This window comes from Phascolarctos cinereus, unplaced genomic scaffold (genome assembly GCF_003287225.1).
Source record: "Phascolarctos cinereus isolate Bilbo 61053 unplaced genomic scaffold, phaCin_HiC Scaffold_726;HRSCAF=1367, whole genome shotgun sequence".
NCBI classification, from domain to species: Eukaryota; Metazoa; Chordata; class Mammalia; order Diprotodontia; family Phascolarctidae; genus Phascolarctos; species Phascolarctos cinereus.
Window position 1 is genome coordinate 143,278,607 of NW_027556098.1, and position 12,851 is coordinate 143,291,457.

The 12,851-nt window shown below is 35.7% G+C and overlaps 1 protein-coding gene across 6 annotated transcripts in view; it reads left to right on the forward strand.

The window, feature by feature from the left end:
- Positions 1–12,851, forward strand: part of CLASP1 (cytoplasmic linker associated protein 1) — a 351,771-nt gene that overhangs the window by 309,196 nt on the left and 29,724 nt on the right. For 5 of the 6 annotated variants that reach the window (XM_078146794.1, XM_078146796.1, XM_078146795.1 and 2 more), the window contains one exon: positions 1,657–1,763. In XM_078146794.1, coding sequence (XP_078002920.1) covers positions 1,657–1,763 — 107 coding nt within the window. Of the gene's footprint in view, positions 1–1,656; positions 1,764–8,009; positions 8,127–12,851 lie in introns of all 6 variants that reach the window. The other variant, XM_078146793.1, reaches the window with a different exon arrangement.

Here is a 12,851-nt window from a genome sequence, read left to right on the forward strand (position 1 = left end):
CCAGCAATACCACTACTACACCTGTATCCCAAAGAGGTCATAAAAAAGGGGAAAGGACCTACATGTGCAAAAATATTTATAGCAGCCCTTTTTGTAGTGGCAAAATACTGGAAATTGAGGGGATGTTCATCATCAGTTGGTGAGTAGCTGAACAAGCTGTGGTATATGCATATAATGGAATACTGTTGTACAGTAAGAAATGATGAACAGGCACCTTTAAGAAAACCTAGAAAGACTTGTACGAGCTGATGAAAAGTAAAATGAGCAGAACCAGGAGAACACTGTACACAGTATCAGCAACATTGTGGGATGACCAACTATAAATAACTCGGCTCTTCTCAGCAACACGATACAAAACAAGTACAAAGGACTCACGAAGGAAAATACTATCCATATGCAGATAAAGAACTGATGGACTCTGAATGCAGATTGAAGCATGTTTTTTATTGCTTTATTCTTTTTATAGCTTTTTTTCTTTTGATCTTTTTTCTTTCACAACTCTGACTAATATGGAAATATTTTTACATATTGTATAAACTACATCAAACTGCCTACCATTTTCAGAAGAGGGCAGGGGAGGTTAGGAGAAAAATTTGAACTCAAAATCTTGTAAAAATGAATGCAAAATTTTTCTTGACATATAACTGGAGAAATGCTATGTAAAAAATAAAAACACAGTACAACACAATGTTAATTTGAAATTTTCTAAGTGAATGTTCACCTTCAGAGATCCATTTCTATTTAAGTTTAACAGCACTGATCTAGACTTAATAAAGTGATGGAGAAAATGTTAATAATACAGATGAAACTTAGAAGTGTGTCTGCTGTTTTGAGAGAACCAGTTGTTAAACATTTACCAGAACACCCCAGTAGTAAATATCAGGGGCAGTTTTTGAGCCTAGGTCTTCCTGACTCCATGCCCAGCCCTCTATCCAGTGTGAATGAAGGATAAAGTCATTCAGCAAATTTTTATTAAGCGCTTACTATGAACCAGGAACTGTGCTAAGCACTGAGTATACAAAGGAAGGGAAGAAGAGGAAGTAAGGGATGGAGGGAAGGGCAAACGGATGGATAGATGTACGTCCCAGCTTTCAGGGAGCTCACGCTGTATTGGGGCAGACAACACACAAACAACTATGTGCAAACAAGATATAGACAGGATAAATTGGAGATAACATCGGACTTAGTAGATAACCAAGGCAATGAAGAAGTGTAATTTAATTGAAGTTCTATGACTAGGCAGGTGTTCTTTACAAAGGACAAAGTGAAGCCATGTTGAGCAGTCTAATGTGTAACTATAACTTCATTCTTTTTAAGAGTAAATTTGCACAGTAGGCTGAATTTTTAATATGTTTAATTCAGGCATTCATTTTGATGAATGCTACAAAGTTACAAATGTTAACTGGCTTCTTTAACATATTTACCCTTAATAGTCATCAGGTGTTTCTAGACTGGAAAATAATGGGACTATTTGGTTGCAGAAAAAAATATAAATTATGTGCATTATTATATTAGCCTTACTCTTGTTCAGTGATAGCAGTGCTTAAATCGATATTGCTCGTGGTTTCAAACATGGGAGGAAAGACTTAAGGCAAGATTGTTTGTTATGTGGTACTCGCCATCTTTGTCTGATCTTTCTTTTTCTCTTTACTTCAGGGCTCTCCAAGCAATACCATTGGTCGAACTCCTTCAAGACACACCAGTAGCAGGACCAGTCCCTTGACTTCACCTACCAATTGTTCCCATGGTGGTCTGTCGCCAAGGTAATAAGATTTTCACTAAACTATCCCAGTAACCACTCAGCTTGCTATTCAGTTTTAGAGTTTGTTAGAGTAGAAAGAAAACTGAACTGGGAATCGGGCGTCTTGGGTTCTAGACCTGGTAACCACCTGTCACTGTGTATACTTGAACAATTCTCTTCTTCTCTGGGCCCCACTTTGTTTATTTGTAAAATTAAGGGGGTTGTACTCTGAGCATTAACGTCTCCAACTCTAAAATTCCATGGAAATTTATAAATCAAGCTAAGAGCCTTGGATTTTTTCCACAAGAGTTTTATGCATAGATTTGTCATACTCCTACTTAGATTATATGCTATTTAAGGTTTTATTTGTCAGCTTTTCACAGACTCTGTAGCCCAAGCACAAGTCATTTATTTTCTGATCAAATTGCTGTTCCAAGGTCAACCACTGAAATGTAAAGGGTCTTTTTAAAAAGAAGGCCTTTTCTTAAAAAAAAAAGTGAATTCAAGCCTGCTCATGAAGCAAGAAGCTATTCATCACAGCCATAATTTGAAACCCGAGATAACTGGAATTGTTTATATTTTCATTTTATTAGAAAGGAAACTGTTTTGTGTGCTGTTTGTCAGCAATCTTTTAGTATCATAAAATACCAAACTTGACTTAAATACCATGTTAGCCTTATGAATTCAGAATCCTTGGATAACAAGAAAATAATATGCCCCTGTATCTTTGGAAGTTATTTTCTCTATCAGGGAGAGAAGAGAGGTACCTTCAAGTAGCAAATAAAGCACTAAACCAGGAGGTAGGAAGATCTAGCCTCATATGCTTCTGTAGCTACATAATGAGCACTGTGACCCTAGCAAATCATTTCATCTCTCTGGGCTTCAGATTCCTCAGCTACAAAATGAGCCTATAGGACTTGATTACCTCTAAAGTGTCTTCCACCTTTAGATCTGTGATCCTGTTGTTATGGTCCCTATATACTTGTTTTCTAGGGTCCTTTCCAAAATAAATTTGAGAAGGAAAATTGAAGGAATAATTTTCCCTGGGAGAGCTTATAGAAAGCAATAATTAGCCAAGAAACAAATTATGATTAATTCAAGCATACTGATTTATGTATGAGATCTGTTGCTGTGCCAATAAGATCTTTTATGAAGCAACCTAGATATGAATTTACCAGGGCTGCACATTCTGCATGGGTTTGCAGGAACTGGGATCTCCACAAGAAATAGTCAAAAAAGCTGTATTTTGAGAGGAGAAATGAGAGGGCTTATTGTCAGTTTTGACTTTAAAATTTGTTTTAAAAGAAGGCAGCCATTTTTCTGATTTTATACATTGTTCAATAGTGATGGCCTAAATTGCATTTTTTTTAATTATTGAAAGAGTAATATGCTTCTAAAGCTGTTATTGTCACTCAGGTCTCTTTGGATCACTAGACTCTCCTATTAACATTCTGGACCAAAAATTTTATTTTACTCTCAAGTGATTCTGAAATCTTATACACAGATTTTTTGCAGTGATTCTTTTAATCAGAAACAATGCCCCTTAAATAGATTTAATAAAGTTAGAAGTTGTTTTCCCAAAATTCATTCTGCCTTTACGTTAGTGACTTAAACTATTATAACCAAAACAAATGAAAGTGTCAGAATTTGCCATAAGCCTGACACAGGCTCAGCCAACACTTTCATATGCTAACATCCGTAAGATTTAACTCATCATCTTTTGTAGCAGAAACAGAACTGTTACTATTCTTCTCAGTTAGGTAGTTGTAAAAGCCCTGTCTGAAAGTGGCTTCTCAAACATTACACCTACAGTTTGCCACCTCTTCGTAATCCAGTTTACAGGTGTTATCTAGGCTTCTTTGTTGCTTCTCTGATTTCCTCCTCCTGGCTACCCATTTTTTATTCCTTTTCATTATCTAGTAGTACTTTCTTCAGATGTTCTACAATGAAATAAAAAAGCCAGAGCTCAGACCTGGTAAAAATTGTGGTATGAGCTTAGCAGCCTTGAACTCATAAGCTGGAAATTGCCTGTATGCATTTTTTTTTCCTGTTAGCTAAATCTTGATGGTTCCAGAATAATAATACTTCAGTTCATTTCTTTCAGTATTTGGGGCAAAAGCCCAAGAAAGAGAATGATTAAAATACCAGTCTTCTGTAAATGCTGCCAAGAACAAATGTACTTTGTGAATGTTCTCACAAAGAAATTCCACTGACGACGTCAAGTTCCCAGTCAGTGATAGATTAGGGACTAATGTCGAAAGAACTTTTTTGCAGTATCTCATTTTAAGAAGAAATTTATTTGTAACTTTGTCTTTTTTAAATGTGACCTAAAGAGCAGCCAAGTTGTAGGGAAGCAGATTTTGGTTCGATGTGAGAAACAACTTTCTAACAACTGGAGTTATGACATATTATCACACAAGGTAGGGAGCTCCTCTTCATTAAAGGACGAGTCTAGATAACTATCATATATATATATATATATATGTATATATATATGTACACATATGTATGTACATATATATCATAAAAGGGCTCTTTTTACAGCGATTGAGAGATTGTAGTTTCTAAGTAGTAAGGTTCATTTCCCACTCAAGATTCTGTGAATCCTAAAAAAATGAGATGTGAGATATATGACTTCTAACTGTGATTTGCTTTCTTTCCTGTGCGTTTCATAATGCCAACATTATTTTAGTGATCATTATTAAACATGTCATCTTTTATAAATTTTTAACTTTTATTCTAATTATTGCATATTATTATTTACTGAGTAGATCTTTCAGAGTCAAAATAAAGTTAAACCTGTTACATTGGCCTAAATTTTCTAGTAGTTCAGAAATTCTGCCTTGCCTTTTCAATAACCAAGTTGAGAAGAGTTCTAAGATCATAATTAATAACTCTCACTTAGTGGGATTTTAGAATACCACTACTTGGATAGTTATTTCACCAAGAATTTTCTAACAATGATTCACATTTCACCATATCTAATATGATTTTATGATTCTGTGAAATACAGATTTTTAAGAGATCTCAGAAATCATCCAGGAATCCATTCTCTTATCACCAGACTAGCTGGAAACATGAAAAAGAGTTTGCATAAGCAGTGCCCACTTTTCACTCTATCCTTTTGGGAGCCTTAAGACATAGTGAGCTAGAACATTTCCTCCTGTTTGCTGTATAGCCTGCAGTTACTTCTTTACCACTAGATGGTGCTCCTACATTGTAAGAGGAATTATTGCCTGAGTTTCCAGGGACTATTCACAGAAACAAAATGATTAAGGTATCCAAAGAGCTCAGTGAAATGTTAGGTGGTGAAAGGTGGGACTTGCCTATAGATTTAGCCCTCTCCTCATACATGGATATTTGAGGGCCTGTGATGCCTCAGAAATTATCCTTTTCTTTTTCTGAGTTTTGAAAGAATTCTAGGACAGTAAAATTTTTTTCAGCAGATTTTCCTGCTGAGTAAGAATATCCTTTGAAACATTGTGAAAGAAACATTCCTTCATGGACTAGCATAAAAAAAAAAGAACGTTTTCAAATGTTTTCTTTCTATATGATGAATTTTTTAGGGAACATTCTTTGGAGAAAATAGTAATATGGACCTTCTCAATCCTTTAGTTCACCTAATTCATTGCTCAGAATTCAAGTAGATGAAACATAATCAACTGCATTGTTGATTTTTCTAAGGGAAAATATACCTGGGTAGTTGAACTAACACAAGTACTTCTGTAATAGCTCTAAAGGGACTGAGAGGTAATAAACAGCCTCCTTTACATCTTAAACTTTGGAGGAGTAGGTGGCTAATGGCTTTGATATATCATGGGCTCATTCTTTGGACTTACTGTTGGTTTAAAACAAAAGTTACCTAATTTCCTTCAGTCTCTGCCTTCTTTTCTCAACCCCCCCATTCCAAACAGCAAAAAACTAGCCTTGGAACACAGGAAGTAAAGCTGAAGTAGGAATTAGACAGGTACCCTGAATCTATTAGGGACCTACTGGTGAATGAGAGTCTTTCTTGACTCTCCAGGAAGCCAGACTGAGAAAATGCAAGAGTTCTTCTGTAGAATGAACCAATACTACACAGAATTTGATATAAATAATGTTAGACTATGCAGGAGGAGTTAAATTATTGAAAATACTAAAACAGCCTTATTACAGTATGTGTATGGTCTTTCTTATGGTTTCATGGTCTAAGACTTGAGACAGATGCGTATTTATCTGTGAACATATCCTAGAGGGAACATTGGCCAGTGTAGTATAAATAAAAATATAATATATGTATCTTTCCCCTAATTAAACTATTTTTATTATAGGATATTTGGAACAAAGATTCTTTTATTACTGTTTATCGAGTCCTTTGCTTCTGATAAGAATACACTGGGAACATGTCTGACTATTTGATAATTATATTGATTTAGTCCTTTCTGAAAGTTTATGTCCCATGTAATTTTGGTCGTACCCACAGACATGGTGAACTTTACTTCCATACATGATTTTCAACAAGATTAGTAGCCAATTCCTCTTTTTTAAAAGTTTCTTTCCCAAGATCTATTATTTTTTGTTTTGGGGTGGTTTTTTTTGGTTTGGGGTTTTTTTGACTAGGCAATGGGGTTAAGTGACTTGCCCAGAGTCACACAGCTAGTAAGTGTTATGTGTCTGAGGCCGAATTTGAACTCAGGTCCTCCTGAATCCAGGGCCGGTGCTCTATCCACTGTGCCACTTAGCTGCCCCTCAAGGTCTATTATTTTAAAACAACTTTATCATTCATTCCTTTTAATTTATTTGTATACAAGTATTCTGCTAATTTCAGACTCTGTACTCAGAGATCTTTGGGGAAATTTCCTGCTTTGACTAGTTTGCTAAGCCTGGATAGCATTTTAATACATAGTTGTTAAAGTGAAGAAATTATTTATAATTCTAAAGAGATAAGGACCATGAACAGCATTGCATGAAGCATAACCTTACCAAGATGTTACAAGAAGCTCTTAGAAGCTGTGACTCCTATATAGTCTTTTCCTTGCCCAGCCTTCAAAAAGGACCCTTAGGTTTCTTGTACTGTGTTATCTCACTTTAGAAAACACAGAAACCATCCTCTGTGATCATAATTAATAGCTGTGCCGTCAAACACAGAAAGAAGCATGATCTTCTAGGAACAAAGGTGATTCCCTTCATATAAATTTGTGTACAGGTCTGCCCTTCTTGATATGAGTATATTCTAAACTTCCCATGGCCCCTTTCTCACCTACTAGAGCACATTCAAAGACAATGTGATATTAGTGGTTAGGGCACTAGACTTGGAGTCAGAGAGACCTGGTTCAAATCTCACTTCAAATACTAATTCTGTGACGCTGAGCAAATCAGTTAGCTTGCTGTGCCGCCATTTCCTCATCTGTAAAATGAGGATATTGGCTTTGATGGCCTCTAGGTTTCCTTCTAAATCTATGATCCTGTGATTTCTCATTAATCATCAGAAAAGACAACCCAGGATTACTCCCAGATTCAGCCCCCATTGAATTTGTATCTTATGGATGAACATTTGTCTGCACTCCTAGAGACTCTCTGTACTCTATCAATTTTGTTTCCAGTTTTGAGTTGTTTAGGGCTAAGAAGCTGTGTTTCTGTTTTTCCCTAATTCCTCCATAGCTAACCAAGGGTTAGTTTCATAGGACCATAAGATTATAGTATTACTCATGCCTTTTCATAGAAAATCCAAAGCTGAGAATCTGTGGAATAGGCCTCATTTGATCCCAGACTCTTACCATCTCAAAAGTCAGCTTCTGTTATACTTGGGTGCTGGTGTATAGACTTCACTTTTATAAGATTTAGAGGAAACCCACCTATTTTTAACAAGTGCAAATTAAATCCTCTTCATATTTTTTTTTGCTTCTTCCTTAGAGTAATTGATGCATTGTTTATAAATTTTAATATTTATTTGACAATTTCTCAAGCATCTACCTGCATAATTGGGATCTCTCATAATTTACAAAAACTAACATAAGAGATATATACCCATGGGTGGGATGGGAAAGAATAATGTTTGTTTCAGGGATGGACTGAAAAGGGGAATTTGTGTTTGATCTCTTTATGGTATTATAAGATACTCCATGAAGTAGCCTGTCTAATTTTGTTTTGATTAATTTTTATATAACTTTATCCAGGAAGCACGAAACTTGAAACCACTCAGATTATAGTTTCTTTTCCCCCTCCCCTTCCTATCCCTGTTCTGTTTCTCTGTTTTTTCTCTCTGATTTTCCTCTTCTGACCACTGCAGTCGGTTCTGGGGTTGGAGTGCCGATGGGCTGTCGAAGCACCCACCTCCCCTTTCTCAGCCTAACTCCATCCCCACAGCTCCTTCCCACAAGACTTTCAGGCGCTCTTACTCTCCCAGGTAACAAGCTACCTGTAAAACTTGTCTGTGGTGTCACAATATTATTGCATTTCTAAAGTCATCTTATTTCTTTCTATGAAAGTTGATCAAGTGCTTCAAAGGGGGCCCCTGCCTCCACATCTGATGGCTGGAGTGGAAAAGGTGTGTGGAGAGCTAGCACTGTTATCAGTGGAATGCCTTGCCATTTTGTTAGCTGGAAATCTTGAAGCCATTTTTTACTCTTGCATTTGCACACTTTATCCAAAATACCCTAATGAGTACTTGACCTGAAAGTACTCAAGCTTGTTGACTGACAGAAGATTTATGTGTCATGTTTCCTTAGTTCTTTTTCTATAAGTACAGGGATTTACCCCCTCAAAAATGAATATGATATTCTCCTTTAGAAATTAAACATAAGTGTCATTACTTCTATTTGACCTATGCAGAGACACCAGTAATAATTAACTAATGATTATATGGATTATCATTTCATTATATGCCAGTGTTCCCCATCACATTAGATTGATAGATTCTACAAATATAAGGAAAATCCGAGAACAATTTATAATTCATCGAATTGTACCAGAGGTCTTGTTTCCCAGTGTAAAAAACTGCCAGTAACCTCAGTAGACCCATGCACTTGTTGGAAAATTGATACCATGTATACTAGTTGGAATTTTCCTTTGTTGAGAGTAAAGAAATGTGGGCCAGAAATGTGCTGTGCTACATAGGAGCAGAATACGTGAAGCATCACAAGATTCTTTTATTTTGACAGAGTCTGATAGAGACATGCAGAATTGAGAATCCATTTACAGGCATCTCTTACTCATACCCAGAGAGAGGAGTAGTAACATAATGATTCAAAATTCCTCCAGGTAATCCAACTAACCATCATTTAGCCAGTGTTTGATTTTGAAATGCACCTTAGGCAGTGGCACCATCTTGATTATCTATCCACAAAATAGACAGACCATACATTACTCGAGTATCAGCTATGTGTGTGTATGAGCCTGTGTACAAACACAGACAACACATGTACTTTAATAGCACTTGTCTTTTGGACTACCCAACAAAGTTTTGAAGTGATTTAAATTTTACACACAACCTCATTAGCACTGGATCTAGGATCTAACCTAAATTTAAATACCTACTTTGCTACTTAGTAGACGGTATGACCTTAGGCAATTAATTTCTTCTCCTCTAAGCCTTAGTTTCCTTATCTGATTGAACTTAGAGGACCTCTACAGCCCTTTCTAGCTCTAACTCCTATGATCCTGTGTCTAAGTATAGCAATGTCAAAAAATTAGGATAAATGGGCAAACCAGACCCAATTGTTCTGTTTGCAAACAGTTTGTCTCTATACCCTTTTAAGGTCAAAGTCCTGCTTCTGAATTTTAAAATTTGATTTCCTACTTGTTAATGCTATTTTTATAGAATAATGTGTTCTATTTATTAGAATAGCCTAAGTAGGAGCATTTCAAATTGCGAATGGCTTGACATCTTATCTTATCATTGTCTTTATCCATGAAGTAGGGGAAACTGGTAGTTTGTGCCCCATGCTACCAGTTTCTGAATTTGGACTCCCTGAAGTCATCGTTTTCTTCTGCTCCCAAGTCTCCACACCCAAAATTTTGTGAAAATGGGGCACTATGTCTTTGTGTAGGCATAGTCTCAATGCTCAGTTTACTTGATGAGCATTCACTCAGTAAGCCTAATTCAGTATTAAATGTAATATCTATGTATTTTTATTGGTAAAGATGCTTACCCCTGGTCTGGCCACTTGTAAGTAATAATTCTTGCAGTACCCATATCATAAGGTTTTTTTTTGAGGAAAGCCCTTGGTAAACTGTAAGTTTTTACAAAAATATATTAATATGAAGCACATATTCTGAATTAAATGAAATGGTCGCAAATCATTATTCCCATTATGCAAATATTAACCTGTTGGGTTGTATGAAACCCCAGAATCAGACTGAAATTGAATAGTCCAAAAGATACAGGGGATGGTAGAGTGGGACACATAGCTATTTTAACTCAGTACAGGCAACTAGATGGTATAGTAGACTTAAAGTCAGAAAGACATGGGTTCAAATCCTTCCTCAGACACTAAATAGCCATGTGATTTTGGGCAAGTCACTTCACCTCTCTGCACTTCAGAATTTCCCCATCCCCAAAATAAAGAGATTGGATTCTATGGCTTCTAAGGTCCCTTCCAGCTCTAAGTTGATGATCTTCAGTTGTCCTTCCTGTCCCTTATTTAACATTACAGAGGCCCATATCATCTATATGGTAATATTATAATTTATGTAATTTCATAGATTCTTTAAAAGTTTGACAAGCAAATGAAGAGCCAAGCCAAGAGGTATAGAAATAGCAATTAAAGCACATTGCCTGCTGACATTGATAAGTAAACCTTTAAAAATTTGTTAATTTGTATTAAAAAAAAAAACAACCCTCATATCACTGGTATCTGAGAATCTTAAAACTATTGCAAAGCATGGGTTTTGTTTAAACATTACTGCCATAAAATTTTCTTTATTGTGTGCAGAATGCTCTAAATTAAAATACTTAATTGATTAATTAATAAAAATAAGAACAAGAAATCCCCAAACAGCAGAATTACTTCAGTAGGTTTTTCTGTTTTAGAAACTCTAATGCCAATTGTAGTATATGCTGTGCAATCTGAAATAGACTATTTCAAAATAATTGAATTGTCAAAAGGCTTAGTGTATTTTTGAAGCAACATATGAAAAATAATATTGTGACATCCTTTTAAAGCTGAATATCTCTACAACCTCCTCTTGTTCATCCTGTCACTGTTTTATGCATGGGCCACTATATTATTTTTTGGTTGTTGTGATTAGCAGTCTTTTAAGGCATTTTTTTTCCCATCTTGTGTATATTTTTGTTTATCATCTAGTCTTTAAACATAAACACAAATGTACTGGCCAGATGTATAAATGCTTTTCTTAAGTAAGTGAACAGTTTTTAGAAGGAAAAAAAAAACCCCTATGTTTTTCTCTTACACATCTTCTGAAAACCTCTATCTTTCAAATTGCTGCATAGCAAGGTAGCCTTGTGAACTCAGAAGGTGCTGAAATCTTGAACTTCTTTCAGGTTCTGTGTTCTACCTCCTGTCATTGCTTGCATCAGATTTCAGCTGCAAACATGTTCAAATACACATGTTTCTTTTTGTTTGATGTCACAGCCAACCTTTTGACTGAGTATCTAAGTTGGCAGTTTTTGTGAGCTCTCCAGACAATTTGTCCTGTGTTTTCTTCTTCTCTATGGAAGAAAAATGATTAATAACTGCTCTGACCAGAGGACATTTAGACTTTTTCATCAACTGTTCTGCCACCATTTTTGTGATCTTAGGGTAAATTATTCTATTTTCAGCCACCTCTGAATGTGTACCCTCATCTCTGAATAAGAACCAGATTCTCACAGAACCTTATCTGTAAACAGGTGTGCTTGGAATCCTGGAATGTGGAGCGTATCCATATTCTGCTTTGGCACTCTTTGCAAACTCTAAAAATAGTTAGGAGAGCATTAAAAAAAATAGCAAAATCCTTTCAGAGTTATATAGATCATTTCCCTTTCAGGGACTGGGCAGAGTTGACTGTGGTCTTCAAGGAATCTGATTTTTATTAAAACATTGCAGCACAAATACAGTATTTTTTCACTTGCTCATTTTCTTACCATACATTTCAGATGGCCTTTGCAAAATTCAGGTATAGCTTTGCTCTGATCTTTAATAACATTAATACTTACTGGCATATAATAAAGTATATTGTAGGCATACCCTGACCTCTTCCATGCTTATCAGATGATCTTTTTGCAAGTTTTAATGCTCAAGAGGCTGGCATCTGTTCCTTTTTCAATGTTTTCCTAAAATTCATGAAGTTTAATTCCTGGAGTATTCCTGATGTCTTCTAAGGCACACTTGATGGCTTGGTTTTGTTTCATTTTTTCCTAGCTGATCTATCTGTCCATTAGGTTTGATGTTCTGTGTTAGGAAAGTGATTCTTCCTTTGGAATTCTCTTGGAATCTTTTGTCTTCTTTTCATAAATTGTTAGGCCATTAGGCCATACTTTGAGAAGACCAAAAGCCCTACCTTTCCTTTTCTCTGTCTTTTGTAGTTTGCTTCAAAAAAAAAAGTCTGTAAAGAAGACACTTGGTGTGTAAGAAATTATTTATGTTTTGAAGTACTTTGAGGAGTCCAAGAAGATTTAAAACTTTGAGTTAATTTCCCCTGCTTTGATGCCACTTGCTTATATTTTTTGTTTGTTGGGGAAGGTGGGGTTAGACTAATCAAGTCTCTCAGATTTCCTTCTAGTTCTTTTCTGTAGCATCTTTGCCTGAAAGCTTTACCCATTGTGCATCTACATCTCTTTAAGGCTGCAAACTAACCCTAAAACCTTTCAGAATAGCCTGAAAGTTCTCAGTTAAGTTCAGGTAGGAATAAGAGTTAAGTTTCTTGATTGTTAAGGTAGATCTGACTATGACTCATCAAATTTTAAATTATAAGATTTTCTGCTACTAGGGAAGATACTTTTCACTTTTTCTAATCCAGTCTTATTGTTTTCTATATTGCTACTATGTAATTTATGAGAAAAGTAGCTTTATTTTGAGGTGACCATTCTTCTTGATTTAAGTTTGTACATTTGAGACCAGTAACACCAAAAAAGTTTTTTTTCACCTTTTTGAGGTATGAAAGCAAACTTTTCACTTTCATTAACTCTGTA